This window comes from Bufo bufo, chromosome 4 (assembly GCF_905171765.1).
Source record: "Bufo bufo chromosome 4, aBufBuf1.1, whole genome shotgun sequence".
Lineage (NCBI taxonomy): Eukaryota > Metazoa > Chordata > Amphibia > Anura > Bufonidae > Bufo > Bufo bufo.
Window position 1 is genome coordinate 177,075,315 of NC_053392.1, and position 18,248 is coordinate 177,093,562.

An 18,248-nucleotide genomic window follows, 5' to 3' on the forward strand; every position below is an offset into this window, starting at 1 on the left:
AAATGTGATCCCACTCCGTCTTGTTAAAGCAGCGCTTCTACATGACTGTCCTGCAATACTTTATAATTGCTTTCTATGAAGCCTGCTGAACTAAAAAATGTTATGCAGACCCGGCACTGCCTAGGAGATGATAATGGCAAAAAAACTACCGTACTTACCTTCCCATAGATCTCATTTATTGTGACATGAACAAATATGGAGGCTTCTGTCAGTCCTTCCAAGTAAACATGGCGGTATCCTGACAGATGAGTAATAATAATAATGTCACACAGTGCTCAAAAACACAACTGCCTCCTTATGAATAGCAGTACAGAGATATCGGTCTTTATCACAATTATTATAATCTGATTGGTTTGGTCACAGGTCTTTCCATTTGAGTTAAGTATGTTATGGTTATACAGTATATATAATTCGAGTCCATACAATTCAGCCCAATTAACTGAATATTAAACAATGTCAATTAAAGAAAATATTAACTATTAGAAAAACGTAAACCAAAAACTTGAACTACATCTGTTTTCAAGCTGGAATCCTCAGCATCCTTACACCATTCAAGTCTATTAAACAGAATCTAAAGAAACTGAGGCTCCATTTAGACAATCATTATGGATAAGAACACAATATGCGAAGTATGTGCTAAATGTGGAGCTGTAAATACTGTGCCTTGGTATACTGGGCCTTGGTATACGTTGCCCATAAGTTCCCCTGTGACAGAATCCTGAAAAATTGCAGTTGACTAAGGTTTTTTTCCCCAGTAAATTTTAAAAAGTTATGCAGACACATATTCCTACAACAGAAGTTGGTTAAAAAGGGCCTTATGGATGTAAAGATGTATTTGGTGCCTGCACTGAGATTTTTCCACTGCAAAAACACCATGTGAACATAGTCTTATTTGTATCATATAGGAGGTATGTATTAATGTTTATTTTTAGACTTTTGCATTATCTGTACTCTCTTGTCTTCCTCTTGGGTACTATTCATTGGTCCTTTGTGCATGCTTTGTCCTGATTAATTGCATACTGCATTGTAGCCCCTTGTTCTATGAGGGTAGGGATTCATTTTCAGTTTTTATCATGGAAAATTTTAATCAAATGTTGTTATAATAAAGATCATGTTGTTTAATTATCTTGACATATTGTGTGGTGTTGCTAGTTTTGGAGCTTCATATAGGAGCCCTGTAGCTATCCTATCTTTAGGAGAACAACAAATTACATTTTTATTAATTTCCACGTCAATACATCACATATAAAATTTACAGAATGACACATTCCTTTATCCCACCCTATCAACAAAGTGAAGTACAATGGCAAGGAAGGACGGGGTTTCCACGCAATAGGGAGAGAAATAGAGGAGGGAAAAAAAAAAAAAACTCAAACCTCCAACCAGTAGGATTCCCGACTTATACAATTGTCCTCCCAGAACAAGATTTGGCCTCATATAGCTTTTCTTAACTCCTAATAATATCTATAAGCGATAGAAATTGGGTTATACAGGTAGAAAATCTACCATTAATGAAGTCAAAGACCTGTACCCAATAACTATAAATAACGGGACAAGACCATATGACATGAAGAAATGACACCATGGGGACAGAACATCTTGGATAGTTTGAATTCTGCCATTTAACCATTTTTCTTAACATCAGAGGGGAATAATAAAGGCGATGAACTATAATGAATTGAATTAATCTATAATTAGCATTTCTCGATACCCGTGAAATGTTGCGCAATATACCATCCCGCAATGTCCTTTCAAGCCTGTTTATCTCCTTAGACCATTTGTTCAGATTCTGAAAACATAGCTTATTGGAGTGCTTAGCAATAATAATTTCATAAGTTTGAAATGGCCTTTCTCTTGGTTTTCAATAAATTCAGTTTTGCCACCAGCTCAAAATCATTGGGCCGGAACCACTCTGTCATTAGTGGCCATATAAGCATGATATACCTGGTAATAATAGAACTGAAAGGAAGTGAGCAGGTTATACTCTCGCTTGAGATCATCAAATCTCTTAATTACTCCGTCTTCAAATAACTGTAAATTATTAACTATATCATATCTTCATCTATTATGCTGGCTAATCTTGAGAAATTCCTTGACATAGTTATTACCCCAAAAAATGAAAATATATTGTGGCTTTAGTTATCCCAAAAAACATTATAACCCAGCGACACATCTTATCATAGAAGTAACAGAATGTAGACCCTCTATACAGTATATAGATGTATACAACTGCCAAGACTCCAACTGGAAAATATTGTCATATCCTTTAAATAACACAAACAGCCAATAATGTATAAACAAGGATTCATTCCAACTAACCAAAAACTGCAAAAAAGTAGTATTTCATGTTGGGAATAGATAAGATACGCCAGTTTAAGCTCACCCTCTTTGTACCCCAAACAAGCTAATTTATTAATGCCCCAGTTGTCTTAAAGGGTTTCTATCACTTCGTATGACATAATTAGCTGTCAGACACTAGCGATCTGCTAGTGTCTGCTCTGGCCAACCATCCTACTATAATCACTTGTGGGGCAGCGGTTTTGCTAAAAAACTAACTTTTATAAATATGCTAATGAGCCTCTAGGTGCTATGTGGGCGTCATTAGCACCTAGAGGCTCCGTCTACCTTCATACACAGCCGCCGCCCAGCGCGTCCCTCCAGCCCGCCCATGTCCTCCTCCGTGTGACGCAGCGGACGAGTTCTCGCGCATGCGCCGTGCGCGGCTGTATTCGGCGCATTTGAGATCTCAGCTCGGAGCGGTCAGACATTCAATGCGCATGCGCCGAATACAGCCGAATACAGCAGCTAATTATGTCATACGAAGTGATAGAAACCCTTTAAATATTTGGTCTTGAATCCAAACCACACAGAAACTAAAATAATAAACAAATTGGGGTAAAACATCTTTAGGTTCTTGCTTCTCTATCATTCATAATTAATATATTGAAAAATAAAATAAAAAATCATTGATCATACCAGCCATTAGACTGCTAAAGGCCACAGTCCTCTGTCCAACAAAGTCCCGTCCAATTGGATCATGGTCCCATACTAAAAACCTGACCAGAGCTATTTCAGGCATGTGGACAGTAAAGGTGAGGGTCTCCTCCCAAACAGGATTGAAACCTGAAATGTACGACAGAAATTATACATGTTACATTGGTAGATATTTAAAAAACAAAAACAGGTGTTGTATAACAGACAAATCCCTGCTATATACTATATAACAGCATAAGGCTACTTTCACACCTGCGTTTAGGTCGGATCCGTCTGGTATATGCCCAGACGGATCCGCACCTATAATGCAAACGCTTAGATCCGTTCAGAACGGATCCGTTTGCATTACCATGAACAAAAAAAAATGTTCATGATAATGCAAACGGATCCGTTTTGACTTTACATTGAAAGTCAATGGGAGACGGATCCGTTTGAAAATTGAGCCATACTGTGTCAACTTCAAACGGATCCGTCCCCATTGACTTACATTGTAAGTCTGGACGGATCCGTTTGCCTCCGCACGGCCAGGCGGACACCTGAACGCTGCAAGCTGCGTTCAGGTGTCCGCCTGCTGAGCAGCGCGGAGGACAAACGGAGCCAGACTGATGCATTCTGAGCGGATCCGCATCCATTCAGAATGCATTAGGGCTGGACGGATCCGTACGGGGCCGCTTGTGAGCCCCTTCAAACGGAACTCACAAGCGGAGCCCCGAACGCTAGTGTGAAAGTAGCCTAACATGGCATGACTTGCATTCACAGGTTGTTTCCTATCTTAGAAGGAAATACTCCCTAGCTTGTAAAGTTGATCTGATAATCATTCCCTATGGATATCCTTCATTGCTGCAGTAAATAACATTAAACATATCAACAGACAGCTAAGCTGGATTTCCAGGATAATGGAAAATGGCACAAAAGGCTACAAAAAGAAGCATAATAACCTCTTTATCTCGGCCTTAGTGGCATGCTTTATCTAAGTATGTGCCATAATCTAAGGTGTGGCGAAACTAACCTCGCCACTGGGTTTTGGAGGGGCCTGTTTGCCAGCCTCTTGCCCTAGGATTATGGGCCCTCTCATCAGCCCATGCTAAACTAAAACCCCATGGCGATTTGACTGTGTTTGTGGCATCTGAGCGCTGTTTTGATATTTTGAGCGCTCAGATCCAAGCCATCTGGGGGTCCTGTCCCCCAGTGGCAGGGAGTTATTGGGAATTGGGAGCCCAGTCTCCTTTCCCCAGCAACAGGACACTGTATTGGGAGCAGAGACAGTCAGTCTCCCTCTCCAGAGGCTGGAAGTATGTATGGGAGAGGAGCTTGTTACCCCCTCTCCTTACTGGCAGTGTGAATTGCAGGGAATTGGGAGCCCAGTCTCCATTCCCCAGCGGCTGGGTGATTTACAGGGAATTGGGAGCCCAGTCTCCATTCCCCAGCAGCAGGCTGAGTTACAGGGGGCAGAGACAGTCGGTCCTGTCCCCCAGCAGCAGATTGAGTTGTTGGGAATTGGGAGCCCAGTCTCCATCCCACAGCAACAGAAGGATTTGTTGGGAATTGGGAGCCTAGTCTTCATTCCCCAGCGGCAGCTTAACTTACCAGGGGGAGACAGTAAGCTCCACAACCATGCAGATGGGACCGTGCGCTCTGCACTTACAGCACAGGGGGTAGGGACAGTCGGTCCTGTCCCCCAGCAACAGGGCTGTTTAGACAAAGGGAAGATAGTCGGTCTCCCCCTCCAGCAACCAGGCTCCAACCAGGCTTCTTCCGTGGTAGCGATGGCACCAGGGCAGAGTACCGCTGATCCCTGCCCACAAAGCAACCTCCACTCCAAGCCAGGGAGCAACACAGAGACCGGGAGTACCAGTTACCAACATAACCTTGGTGGACTCACTGGACAGAGACAGGCTACCAAATTCAACAGGTCCAGTATTTGGTTGTGGGTGGACTGCCAGACTAACTCAGATACCGACCGGCGTGAGGTCAGGTATCTGGTTAGTCTTCCCTGGGAGGGGAAGATGTGTGGTGAAACTAACCTCGCCACTGGGTTTTGGAGGGGCCTGTTTGCCAGCCTCTTGCCCCAGGATTATGGGCCCTCTCATCAGCCCATGCTAAACTAAAACCCTATGGCGATTTGACTGTGTTTGTGGCATCTGAGCGCTGTTTTGATATTTTGAGAGCTCAGATCCAAGCCATCTGGGGATATGTTAAATGTCTATGTTACTGTAATGCAGTGCTTCTCAATAATTTTCTGTCATGCCCCCCCTAGGAAGAAGAAAACATTTTGCGCCCCCTGCGCAACTGTAAATAGTATCATTTGTCTATAAAATTGTTATAAGTACACCTCTGCATAACACTGTATCCTTATTAACGTATAAGAGAATAAAAAAAGAAAGAAATGTGGATCGGACACACACTTATGGGGGGATCTGTGGATGACGGACACTTATGGGGGGATCTGTGGATGACGGACACTTATGGGGGGGATCTGTGGACGACGGACACTTATGGGGGGGATCTGTGGACGACGGACACTTATGGTGGGATCTGTGGATGACAGACACTTATGGGGGGGATCTGTGGCTGGCACTGTTACAGGGGAATCTGTGGCTGGCACTGTTATATATGTGCCATCCACAGACCCCCCACCCCATAACAGTGCCATCCACAGTGCCCCCCCAGCCCATAACAGTGCCATCCACAGACCCCCACCCCTTAACTGTGCCATCCACAGATTCCGTGTGCCCGCCGCCGCCGCCGTTTAAAGTTATTAAACATGCCCCCCTCACTCCTAATAGTACCGTATATCCAAATTTCTTCTGTATAATGCCGGCAGGCGGGCCGGGCGGCCGGCGCGTCCCTCAGTGACGTCACTTGTCTGCGCCGCCTGCTTCATTCATAAAGCAGGCGGCGCAGGCACGTGACATCACTGAGGGACGCGCCGGCCTCCCGGCCTGCCTGCCGGCATTATACAGAAGAAATTCGGATATACGGTACTATTAGGAGTGAGGGGGGCATGTTTAATAACTTTTAATTCAATAATACATTTTATATTAGTATACCGGAGGGAGCGGTGGGGCGGGGCTATAGTACAGTGACCCCACCGCTATTGCCGGACCCCAGCTCCTCCTCCCAGTCCCTCCCCCGGCCCCCGCTCCGTACATCGCGTCCAGCGCCTGCGCCGGCCTCTGATCAGACGGGAGATGAGCGCTTCCACAATGGAAGCGCTCATCTTCCTGCCGCATATTACACTGCGAGCTGTCGGCTGCCCGGCGCCCCTGTTGCTATGGCGCCCTGTGCGGCTGCACAGCCCGCACACCCCAAAGGCCGGCCCTGAACAAGCCCCCCTCTACGGAGCCTGGCGCCCCCCCTGGGGGGCGCGCCCCACTATTTGAGAAGCACTGCTGTAATGGTTGGGACATTGTATATTTAAATAGTGATGTCTGTCCTATTGTCCCCACGTGTGTATTGGCGATTTCCCTTTGTCCTGAGAGATAATTAAATTACTCCTCGGTTGTCTCCAGGACAGAAGACATTGTGTATTCTCCTGCCTGTGATAATTACATCAACCCATTGTGTAAGGTAATTGTATCACAGGCAGAGGGGAGGATTTTGTGTGGGAGTGTTTTACTGTATTGTACGTGGTTATTGGTTGTTTTTACAAAACCCTGTGGGTGGTACTAATGTGTACCAATGTTATATAAGAACAATAAAGACACAGCTCTGGGTGACCACTGCTTGACCCTTAACATGGAGCCTCGTCTCGTTCTTGGGGGGGATTTACTGTATGCTGTTAGAGACTGATTGCTAGGAGTGTAAGCCGCTTGGGTGCGTTTCCTATTCGTCTGCTTGCAGCTATTCGTGAGGTTCCGTTCTGAGTTTGGAGCATTTCCTTGTATGCCGTTACATAATGTATAAAGTTTCTTAAAGTAAATTTCTACTTTCAAATACCACCTCCTGAAATGTCAAGGAGGGATGTCAAAATATGAGAATCCGTGGGGTGTAGGAGATAAAATCTGCACTGTATAGGGAATAAAGGGCACATTTATTAAGACCGGTGTTTTAGACTCCGGTCTTAATAAAGGGCCATAACTGGCGGTGGAAACGCTTGTGATTCAAATTGGGAAACACGAGTTCAGGCCCTAGTGAGTCCCAGTGATCGGAGCCCCACCGATCAAACGCTCACACTTTATTCTGTGGACAGGGGATAAGATGGTGGTATACGGTTGGGGTTACATAATTACACAGGTGAAAAAAAAAACAAAAAAAAACACACAGGTCCATCAACTTCAACCTTCTAAATTAAGGGAGGGATGGCAGGGTAATGGTTAGCCTGCTTCAGTCAAATCTATAGTTCTTTGCTTCCAGCCACCAGGAATAAACAGGGCTCTTGGTAATGCTATGTTTACAATGATATGGGCATGTCTTCTACAATAGTGGCTTCTATGCTATTTAATAGCATTTGGAGTATAACAGCACACATTGTTTTTTAATGGGATTTTAATGACATAAGAAAATTAACACAGTCTAATGAATGGGTAAAGTAAGCTAGAATAGAAGTTAGCAGAGGGGAGCAATTTCATTCTAACATCTGATATTTCTATTCTGATTTAGTAGACTGCTTCACACATCTGTGACAGGTCTTGATCATGCTGATACAGCATGTTCTGTCCACTGCCCTTCAAGATACCATATATAAACTATAAACTGGATTTGGGTAGTAAGAAAACTCAGATGGCTACTACCCACGTGGCTGGGGTTATATTTTATTTACTCAAATCGCCTGGTACAAACACAAAGAATGCATGAAATGTCTGACAACTGTAATTATAGTAAAAGCAGCAGTTACTGACCATTGTCATCAACCACACGAGTTTGTTCTTTGCAGCAATCCACAGGTAGACCAATAATTTCCACTTCAACAAATGGGTCAATGATCTGCAGAGGCAATGCATAGGAGCTGTATTGATTCACAGTAGCTAATGTTGAGTTACACAATTTATTTTTGTGTTAACCATTCATTATATAAGCTTATAATACACAAGTCAGTGCAGAAAATATTCTGTCACTCATTAGATACCTCAGACTATACATCCATAGAGTTGGGATATCTTACAAATGTCACAATTTAAGATTAACTAGTGACAGACTAAAATGTAAAACATGTGCATAGATCTAAGATGAGTATATAAAAAAAAACTACTGTCTTGTTTTTTCAAGCTAAAGTCATGGATCTATAGCTCATATCTAATGATGATACAACAAATCCCATATATCTGAAGATCAACCTCATATGAATGGAGTTTGTATGTTCTCCCCGTGTTTGCGTGGGTTTCCACCGGGTACTTCGGTTTCCTCCTACACTCCAAAGACATACTGATAGGGAACTTAGATTGTGAGCCCCATTGGGGACAGCTAGTGATGCTAATGTCTGTAAAGTGCTGTGAAATATAGTAGCGCTATATAAGTGCATAAAATAAATAAAAAAATATGAAGAATCAATGGTCAATCTACGATGGAATAGGGTATACTGTGTCTAGACATACAGGGCCAGATTTATCATTACTCTGACAGCTCACTCCACTTTAACATATGGCTAAAGTCAGTTTTAGCCAAGTCAGATTTATGATCGGCCCTTTAAGGCTGTAATAAATGTGGTTTGACGGTAGCAGTTTATCCGTCAGTAAGCAGCTTTACAAAAGTCGCACATCTTTACGAAAAAGTCGCACGTTTTTATGAAAAAGTCGCATGTTCTATTAAAAAGTCTCATGAGATAAGCATGGTCCTCACTGGAGTGAAATTGCGACTTTTTTGCGACTTTTTAAATAGTCCCAATAGTAAATCTGTCTAGAGATTCATTTACATAAGAAAACACGCCCACTTTCAGAAAACTGGCGAGCATAGTGCAGAGCAGAAAAAAGTCGCAAATTTGTGCGCAGTTTTAGCGTTTGGGACTTTTTCACTCCATTATTCTGACCTGAGCTAATGATAAATCTGGCCCACAGTATTTTGCTTACCTCCCCTCTGTCACCGAGCATGGAATCTGGAGGTTTTGGTAGCTGTTGACCACTAACAACTTTTAGGATAAGCTGTTTTTTAGGGCTGGCTGGTAGAGGGTCACCAGAGAATGGATTAAATACACCTATTAAGTGAAAAAAAAAAAATTTTTTATATTAAATGGAAACATGTCTCACAGCAGTCCCCTAAAACATTTTGAATGCATGCGTGTAGTGTGTATGAGGAAAGGAGACTAACATGTTGCCAGACACCTTAAAGTTTAGGGAAAGACCCCACCTTACACATTAGATGGTGGCTGGTCCCACCGAAATTAGCAGGTTCGGCCAACAATTATTTAATGTGTATTTACTACTTTAAAGGGTCACTGTATTGTCAGAAATCTTTTGATATGTTATAGAGACATATCAAAAGTTTTAATCTGTGGGAGTCTAACCCCTGAGATCCCCACTGATCTCTAGAACGTGGGGAGAGATGTGCTCGCTCGAGTAAGGCGGGCCCATAGAATTTCTATAGAGTCCATCACACTTCCTGTCCTGTAGTGACGAGGCACTAAACGAGCGCTTTTCTCCCCTAGTTCTAGAGATCGGTGGGCGTCTCAGCCCTCAGACCCTTACCGATCAAAACTTTTATGTCCCTATCAAACGTTTTCCAAAGCATAGCGATGCTTTAACTTTTCTTGTCACTTTTCATCATCTTGCTGGAAGCAGATTAAACAGGATCTTGCAATCAATAATAGGTGATGGAGACAGCCTAGCTCCTCCCCCTCCCTGCACAGTGACCTCTACACATGACAAACATACAGCATGCTCACAATGCTCTCCAATAAAAACAAGCAGGTCATTTTCTACTTTGTTTTCTTATGTCCTACTCTAAAGCCAAGCTTTGGAATTGTGGTTACATTACAAGATGCCTGCAACTATAATGAAGTGAAAAATAATATATGAATCTATAAATGTGCTATAATGTACTCTTTACATTATTCCTTTAGGGCTGCAGTAAACGATTATTTTAGAAATCGAGTATTCTATCGATTATTTTTACGATTAATCGAGTATTCCAATAAGAAAAAATTTATTAATAGACTGTTTTACTTTATAAAAACTCATCAGACCCCCTGCCATCACTCCCCAACACCCTTCGTTCTCCCCTGTGTGATCAGCCCAAGTGCTTCAGTTCCCCTCAGTGCCATCGGCTCCACTATCCCCCATTGCCATCAGCTCCACTCCCCCAGTGCCTTCAGCTCTCCCCACCCCAGAGCCATCAGCTCTCCCTCCTTGCGCCAGCAGCTGCCCCCCTTGTGCCAGCAGCTCTCTCCCCTTGTGCCAGCAGCTCTCCCCCCTTGTGCCAGCAGCTCTCCCCCCTTGTGCCAGCAGCTCTCCCCCCTTGTGAAATCATCTCCACCCCTGCTCCTCCTGACACCCGGAGTGCACAGCATCATTGGTTGCTATGACGCTGTGCACTCCGGGTGCCTGGCCTTAGTCGCACCAACTTACCTTTCCAGCACGGGAGCCTCCGACACTTTATCGTTCCACGCGGCCCCCTGCTGGAAAGGTGAGTATTGCGGGCCAGCGGGAGACCACAGAGCAGGAGTGATGGCAAGCGCTTCACTCCCGCTCTGTGGTCACGTGACACAAACGAATCTTTGGTGCACTATAATCATATAAAATTTAAATTTAATTACACTAAATCAGAGCAATTAATAATTAGATAGGATAACGAACAGTATAGGTTATGTTTTTAGGGTGCTGTCAAATGTGCTGTGGCCGTAATCTGTCTAGAGGCAGCAAATCCATGCAGTTTGCTAATGAACAAAGTGTTAACTCCCCGCTGCAAAGACTAAGCACTTCCTTTAGAAGCAAGCTGTGGTGGTGGCAGCTACATCTGCCAGCACACTTATTTTTTTTTTATGAGAACATCATGCGCATCTATAATCAGATCTGATTTTTTCTTTTTATTACTTGAATGCAGGTCTAAACATACGTCTAAATAATAAATGGCATGTAAAAAGCATCATAAAGGCATTCATGCGGTCAGTAAATTCAATTATCTGTGCAGCCAGCTTTCATGGTGACACACAGTTATGTTACCCAGTAAATGTTGTGTGCCATGTTTCGGCACCATGTGAATCACAGGTCAGTCCTATTAAACAGAACAGAAATAACAGGAACGGGTGCTCTGCATGCATTGGACTCATGAATCTAGCAGTTAAAGTGGTAGCATACCTTTACACATCTGCTGAGGTTTAAGGAGATATCCACAATTGCCATTCACCTTGAATTTTGCACGATTTAATTCCATCATGCGTCCTTCTGTCTGGTAGTTGAGTGCCACTGTGAAAGAAGAGACGGATGAGGGACAGTAACAACACATTTTACATGAGAAATGTGAGACTGGTTACACAGATCTTGGTTACTAGTGCTTTGACACAAGATGCCATCCAATACACATAAAAGCTATGTTTTGTACTAAGCGGTTATGTCCTATTATTCTTGCAAATTGTATGCAGGAAAAATTGTCGCTCCCTGCCAAAGCATCACCAGAGTGTCTGCAATGTTATTACAGGATGTAGGATACTTAAAATTCAGCTTGACTGTAAAATATGAGACAAAGACCTAGATAAACTAACAGTATGGGCAAGTACAATGCAGGTGAAACCTAGGCCACACTAATCGTATAAATGCATATACATTAAACAGAATAAAGCAGGGGACAACATAAGATAAGGACCTCCGGTGGACGTTTCCACAGGTCTGGCATTGCTGGATTCAATAGATCACTGCCGGAACCCTATGGACTATAATGGGATCCGGCATAAATGCCAGGTTTTAGCCAGACAAAAAACATTTCATGCAGTGGTTTTTGGTCTGGCTGACAACCAGCATTTTTGTGCCAGATCTGATGGAGGAGATGTGAACGAGGCCTAAGCTAAGCAGCAGTACTCAATGTCAGGCAGCAGCTGTAAAAATGTTTTTAGGGTATAAAAAGAGTGATCCCAATAAAATATTACCCCCCTACTGTATAGACCCCTTGTAAGGCCAGATCTTGAATACAGGATAAAGTTTAGGGCTCCACATGCTATATAGGATATAGCAGAGCTAGAAGGAGTTCAGAGGTAGACCAGATAATTAAATTGGATGGAAGGTTTCTCTAAGGCCTCACACACGCAACTGTATTTTTGGTCCATGTCCGAACATCAGTTTTGGCGGATCCATGCAGAAAATTATAGAGCTTGTCCCATTCTTGGCTATTTTACTTTTCTACAGTGGGTCCTACGAAAATTGCCGGATGCACCCGGACTGCATCCATATTTTGTCGATCGTTTTGCAGACCACAAAACTGATATGGTTGTGTGCATGAGGCTTACAGTGAGAGGCTTGAAAAATAGGGCTTGTTCAGCTTGTTTACACGTATAAATATATGTGTGGTCCGTACAAAGAACTGGGAAATTCATTACACATGAAGGAAAGGTATTTAGACAGCAGTACAGGAAAGGATTCGGAATGCCCTACCCCAAAAGGTAGTAATGGCAGATACTTTGTCAGCATTTAAAAAGAGCTAGATGCGTATCTAATCAAACAATTAGGGCTATATAAGTAAGAGTCTGAGAAAGGATGAACTTGATGGTCCTGTGTCTTATGTACTATGTATCTATGGCATAAACTCTGTACTCCTAATAACTTGACTATACCTGAAAATACATCAAAGTGATAATATTCATATTAGTTATATTGAAATCCTCAATTAATCAATTGCTCTATCACATAATCCTTCTCATCAGGTGAAAGTCAAAAATAAATAAAAACTGTGCCAAAACAGCCATTTTTTTGTCACATTGCCTCACAAAAAGTAATACCAAGTGATCAAAAAGTCATATGTACCCCAAAATGGTACCAAACAGTCATCTCATCCTGCAAAACATGATCCCCTACCTAAGACAATTGCATGAAAAATAAAACAAACAGGGCTATCAGAAATGGCAACATAAAAACAAGAATTCTTCTTTTCAAAAATTATTTGTGTAAAACCAAAAAAATAGACATATTAGGTATCGCTGCGTCAGTAACAACCTGCTCTATAAAATATCAAGTGATCAACCCCATCATGTGAACGCTGTAAAAATAAATACATAAAAAAACAGTGCCAGAACAGTCATTTTTGACACCTCACCTTACAAAATGCGTACTATCGAGTGATCAAAAAGTCATATGTACTCCAAAATGGTACCAATGAAAACGACACCTCACCCCGCAAAAAAACGAGACCATCGTACAAAGATAAAAAAATGATGGCTTTCAAAAAATGGTTATGCAAAGTGTTAAAATGTAAAAAAAGTACTTGTTATCTCTGTAATCCTACTGACAAGCAGAATAGACATAATGTGTCCTTTTTCCCGCACAGTGTACGCCGCGACCAAAAAAAAAAATCAATGACAGAATTCTTTATCTTGCTTCCCAAAAAGCAATCCAAAAGTTGTATGTTCCCCAAAATAGAACCAATGATGATGGAAACTGATCCCAGAAAAAAATCCTCATACGGAGAGAAAAACTTATAGTTTATACCCCTGAGACTGTGCAATACTAACATGGTGCCCATAAAACAATCCATCAAAATCTGCACCACAAAAGCCATATGGCGCTCCTTCTTTTCAGAGTCCTGCGGTGTTCCCTTACAGCAGTTTATGACTACATATGGGGCGTTACTGTATTCAGGAGAAAAGTCCGTAAAAAACATCTATGGGCTTAAAGTGCTTAGTACTCCCTTTACTAAATTCCTTGAGGGGTGCAGTTTCCAAAATGGGGTCACTTTTTGGGGGTTTCCACTGTAGGGGTACCTCAGGGTTTCTAAAAATACAACATGGTGCCCAAAAACAATTCTAGCTAAATCTGCCCTCCAAAAACCATATGGCGCTCCTTACCTTCTGACCACTGCCATGTGCCCATAGAACAGTTTACAATCACATATGGGGTGTTTCTGTAAACATCAGAATCAGTGTAATACATATTGAGGTTTATTTTGCTGTTAACCCTTGCGGTGTTGCAAGACAAAATGGATTAACATAAAAAATATTTAAAAGAACATAAAAAAAATAAAATGAAATTTTGAAATTTCACCTCCATTTTCCTTTCATACTTGTGGAACACCTCAAAGGTTAACAAAGGTTGTAAAATCAGTTTTGAATAGATTGAAGGGTGTAGTAATTTATAGGTGGTTTCTATTACGTAATCCACTCAAAATCATTTTATAACTAACTTGGTGGTGCTTAAAAAAATGGTTTTGGAAATTTTCTTGAGAATTTGAAAAGTGGCTTCTAAAATTCTAAGCCTTCTAACGTCCTAAAAAATTTAATTACATTTACAAAATGAAGCCAACAAAGTAGACATATGGGGAATGTTGATCGATAACTATTTTATGAGGCATCACTATCTGTCTTAAAAGTAGAGAAATTAAAATTTTGAAAATTGTGAACTTTGTAAATTTAGATTTTTTTTTTAAATAAAGGAAAAGAATATTGACCAAAATTTACCACCATCATGAAGTACAATGTGTCACCGGAAAACAAACTCAGAATCTGTTACATAACCAAAACCATTCCAAAGTTATTACGAAATAAAGTGACACGTCAGATTTGCAAAAATAGGCCTGGGCAGGAAGGTGAAACTGGCCTGGGGTAGAAAGGGTTAAAGAGGATCGTTACAGAGATACAAGCTTCTGGAATAGTTTACACAGTATATCCCTCACTCAAGAGCTTTTGTGCAGAAAGTATGAATATCCAGATCCAAGTTCTCTTTAAGGCTACTTTCAAACTCACATTTTGGGCGGATCCGTCATGGATCTGCAAAAACGGATCCGTTACAATAATACAACCGCATGCATGCGTCATGAACATATTTTCTTTCCATGTCCGTTTTTTTGCGGACCGTATATGGAACCAATCATTTTAATGGGTTTGCAAAAAAAAAAAGCGAAGTTACTCTGTGTGCATTCTGTTTCCGTATGTCCGTATTTCCGTTCCACAAAAAAATAGAACATGTCCTATTATTGTCCGCATAACGGACAAGGATAGTATTGTTTTATTAGGGGCCAGCTGTTCCGTTCCGCAAAATACGGAATGCACACGTCATCCGTCTTTTTTGCGGATCCGCAAAATACATACGGTCGTGTGCATGAGGCCTAAAACTGTTAATTTATACATTTAAGTCTCTGCTTTTTATTAGTTCAGTTGTGTACAGAGGCCATCTTGTCAAGGATTGATAGCATTCTATGTATAAGTGTGTATACACAGAAAGCTGTCAGTCACTGATAGTTACACACAGGGGTGGTCTTACATAACACGATTTTTTATCCAGTTTGTGTTAATTCTTTAGAGAAAGTAAAGAAAAAGGAAATATTAGGCTGTTCAAATAGCAGTGCCAGCATTTGTCTTTAAAAACTCAAAAATGTAATGTATAAACAAAAAAAAAAGTTTGAGATTTCACTTTGCTTTGAATTACTGAAATAATATTTAGTAGTATAAACACTGTTTCTGAGACATCTGTGTTGCATGTAGTCAACAAACTTCTGGGCCCTCTGAACAGGTACTCCAGTCTAGAACGATTGGACTACAGTCCACAGTTCTTCTGCATTTTTGGGTTTTGCCTCATAAGCTGCATTTTTATATCATGCCACCAGTTCTCTATGGAATTCAGATCAGAGGATTGGCCTCTCCATTACTTCAATGCTGTTTATCTATAACCAAGCGAAGATTGTTTGAGGATAGGTCATCAGTATTAAAATCTCAGAAAACCCCTTTAATGTTGTTGGACTGCTGCTGAGTTCTGCAGCAATCATCTGGATGTTTATCAAGCCCTCCCTCTGGGTCTATGTCCTGAGAAGATCCTTTCCATAGAGGTGAGCGGAATGTTCTATTTTGTGTACATGTTTTCATATTACTCTATGTCGTTCCGTTTCTCAGTTATTGCTACTAGAAGTTTATTAATGAATTTGAAACTGGGTGTTACCAGTGGGGATGTATCCCTGCACAGTGTGCCACTGTGTAATCAGTGATGCCATTGTGAGACAAAACCCCAACTGGCATTTGTTTATACAACTATGAAAAACTGACAGCAGATCATGCAGTTTTTTTATCATTAATAAAAACAAATGGATTACAACAATCTCTAGTATGATCATAGTCCACTTATGTAAAATAAACCAATAAAATATGCCTGATGTGAGTGGGTGGGTCCAAAGAACGAACTAAGGAATTACACAAAAAAAAAAAAAAAAAGCTAAAGATGTACTTCTATGCTATAAAATAGTCCAATCTGCACAGCAAAGTCAACAATTTGGGCTTCTTGGAATACATACCCAACTGGATCCCAGCATTCCAGTATGGTACGGGGTTAAAGTTACTGGAGTCTATCCTGTACGCTGATGGATATATCCTGGTAAGCTGTTTCTGGTTGTACAGCATAAACTGCTCTGACTTCTGTTGAACCACTTGATGAGCTCTTGTTTCACTGAAAGACAGAACATTTCCTGACGACCCTGAAATAAAACAAAAAAATATAAAAAAAATCAAGTGATTTCTGCCTTGGAGATAAGGAAAAAGAAAAATGGTTTTCTTCAGGGAACATTTTTATTCAACAGTAAGAGATAAACAGTCAGGCTATATTCACATGACAGTGATGAAAAAAACTGATGTTAAAAACGGAAAGACGGTAGTTTGTTCAAGGATGCCTTTCTGAAAAATAGCCATTTAAAACTCCCCCTTGAGTTGTATACTGTATTTTTCACCCCATAAGACGCATCCCCGCCCCCCCAAAGTGGGGGAAAAATGTCCCTGCGTCTTATGGGGCGAATACTAATGAGCGCTTCCTTATTAGAACTGGAGGACCAGAATGCGGTGAAGGCTCTGTACTCACCGCTTCCTGGTCCTCGGCTGTCGGCTGTGAAGGATGCACACAGCGTGAGGGCGCTCTGTGACCTCACGCTGTGCGCGCCAGTTCACAACACAGCTGACAGCAGGAAGAATTGGATGGCGATGTGAGGAGCGGTGGCGTCCAGGAGCAGGAAAGGTATGTGGGTTTTTAAGGCTACTTTCACACTTGCGTTCGGAGCGGATCCGTCTGGTGTCTGCACAGACGGATCCGCTCCTATAATGCAAACGCTTGCATCCGTTCAGAACGGATCCGTCTGCATAACCGTTTTTTCAGATCTGATTTTTCACTTCGTGGAAACTCAGATCCGACAGTATATTCTAACACAGAAGCGTTCCCATAGTGATCGGGACGCTTCAAGTTAGAATATACTAAAAGAACTGTGTAAATGACTGCCCCCTGCTGCCTGGCAGCACCCGATCTCTTACAGGGGGCTGTGATCCGCACAATTAACCCCTCAGGTGCCGCACCTGAGGGGTTAATTGTGCGTATCATAGCCCCTGTAAGAGTTATTACACAGTTCTCAGTATATTCTAACTTGAAGCATCCCCATCACTATGGGAACGCCTCTGTGTTAGAATATACTGTCGGATCTGAGTTTCACGATCTAACTCAAATCCAATGGTATATTCTAACATAGAGGCGTTCCCATGGTGATGGGGACGCTTCAAGTTAAAATATACCATCGGATTGGAGAAAACTTAGATCCGATGATATATTAATAGGGACTCCTGACTTTACATTCAAAGTCAATGGGGGACGGATCCGTTTGCAATTGCACCATATTGTGTCAACGTCAAACGGATCCGTCCCCATTGACTTGCATTGTAAGTCAGGACGGATCAGTTTGGCTCCGTACGGCCAGGCGGGCACCCGAACGCTGCAAGCTGCGTTCGGGTGTCCGCCTTCTGAGCGGAACGGAGGCCAAACGGTGCCATATTGATGCATTCTGAGCGGATCCGCATCCACTCAGAATGCATTGGGGCTGTACGGCTGCTTGTGAGAGCCTTCAAACGGAACTTACAATCAGAACCCCGAACGCAAGTGTGAAAGTAGCCTTATTTTGTGATCTGAGGCTGAATTATGGGTGGGGGCTGCTCACATATGGCTGGGGGCTGCTCACATATGGCTGGGGGCTGATCACATATGGCTGGGGGCTGATCTGAGGCCTGATTGGGGGTCTTCTTTATATTGGGCTCTGATCTGAGGTCTGATTGGGGGTCATTCACATTGGGGTCTGATCTGAGATCTTATTAACATTGGGGATCCGATTGGGGCTGTGAGCTGAGGTCTGATTAACATTGGGGATCTGATTGCTGATCTGAGGTC

General features: G+C 42.2%; 1 protein-coding gene across 1 annotated transcript in view; it reads right to left on the reverse strand.

Moving 5' to 3' along the window:
- PLCH1 (phospholipase C eta 1) overlaps positions 1 to 18,248 on the reverse strand; it is a 289,893-nt gene that overhangs the window by 12,048 nt on the left and 259,597 nt on the right. The window contains exons 16-21 of the mRNA XM_040429955.1: positions 16,348 to 16,527; positions 11,223 to 11,330; positions 9,000 to 9,124; positions 7,836 to 7,920; positions 2,977 to 3,123; positions 159 to 238 (exon numbers count right to left, since the gene is read on the reverse strand). Coding sequence (XP_040285889.1) covers positions 159 to 238; positions 2,977 to 3,123; positions 7,836 to 7,920; positions 9,000 to 9,124; positions 11,223 to 11,330; positions 16,348 to 16,527 — 725 coding nt within the window. The remainder of the gene's footprint in view (positions 1 to 158; positions 239 to 2,976; positions 3,124 to 7,835; positions 7,921 to 8,999; positions 9,125 to 11,222; positions 11,331 to 16,347; positions 16,528 to 18,248) is intronic.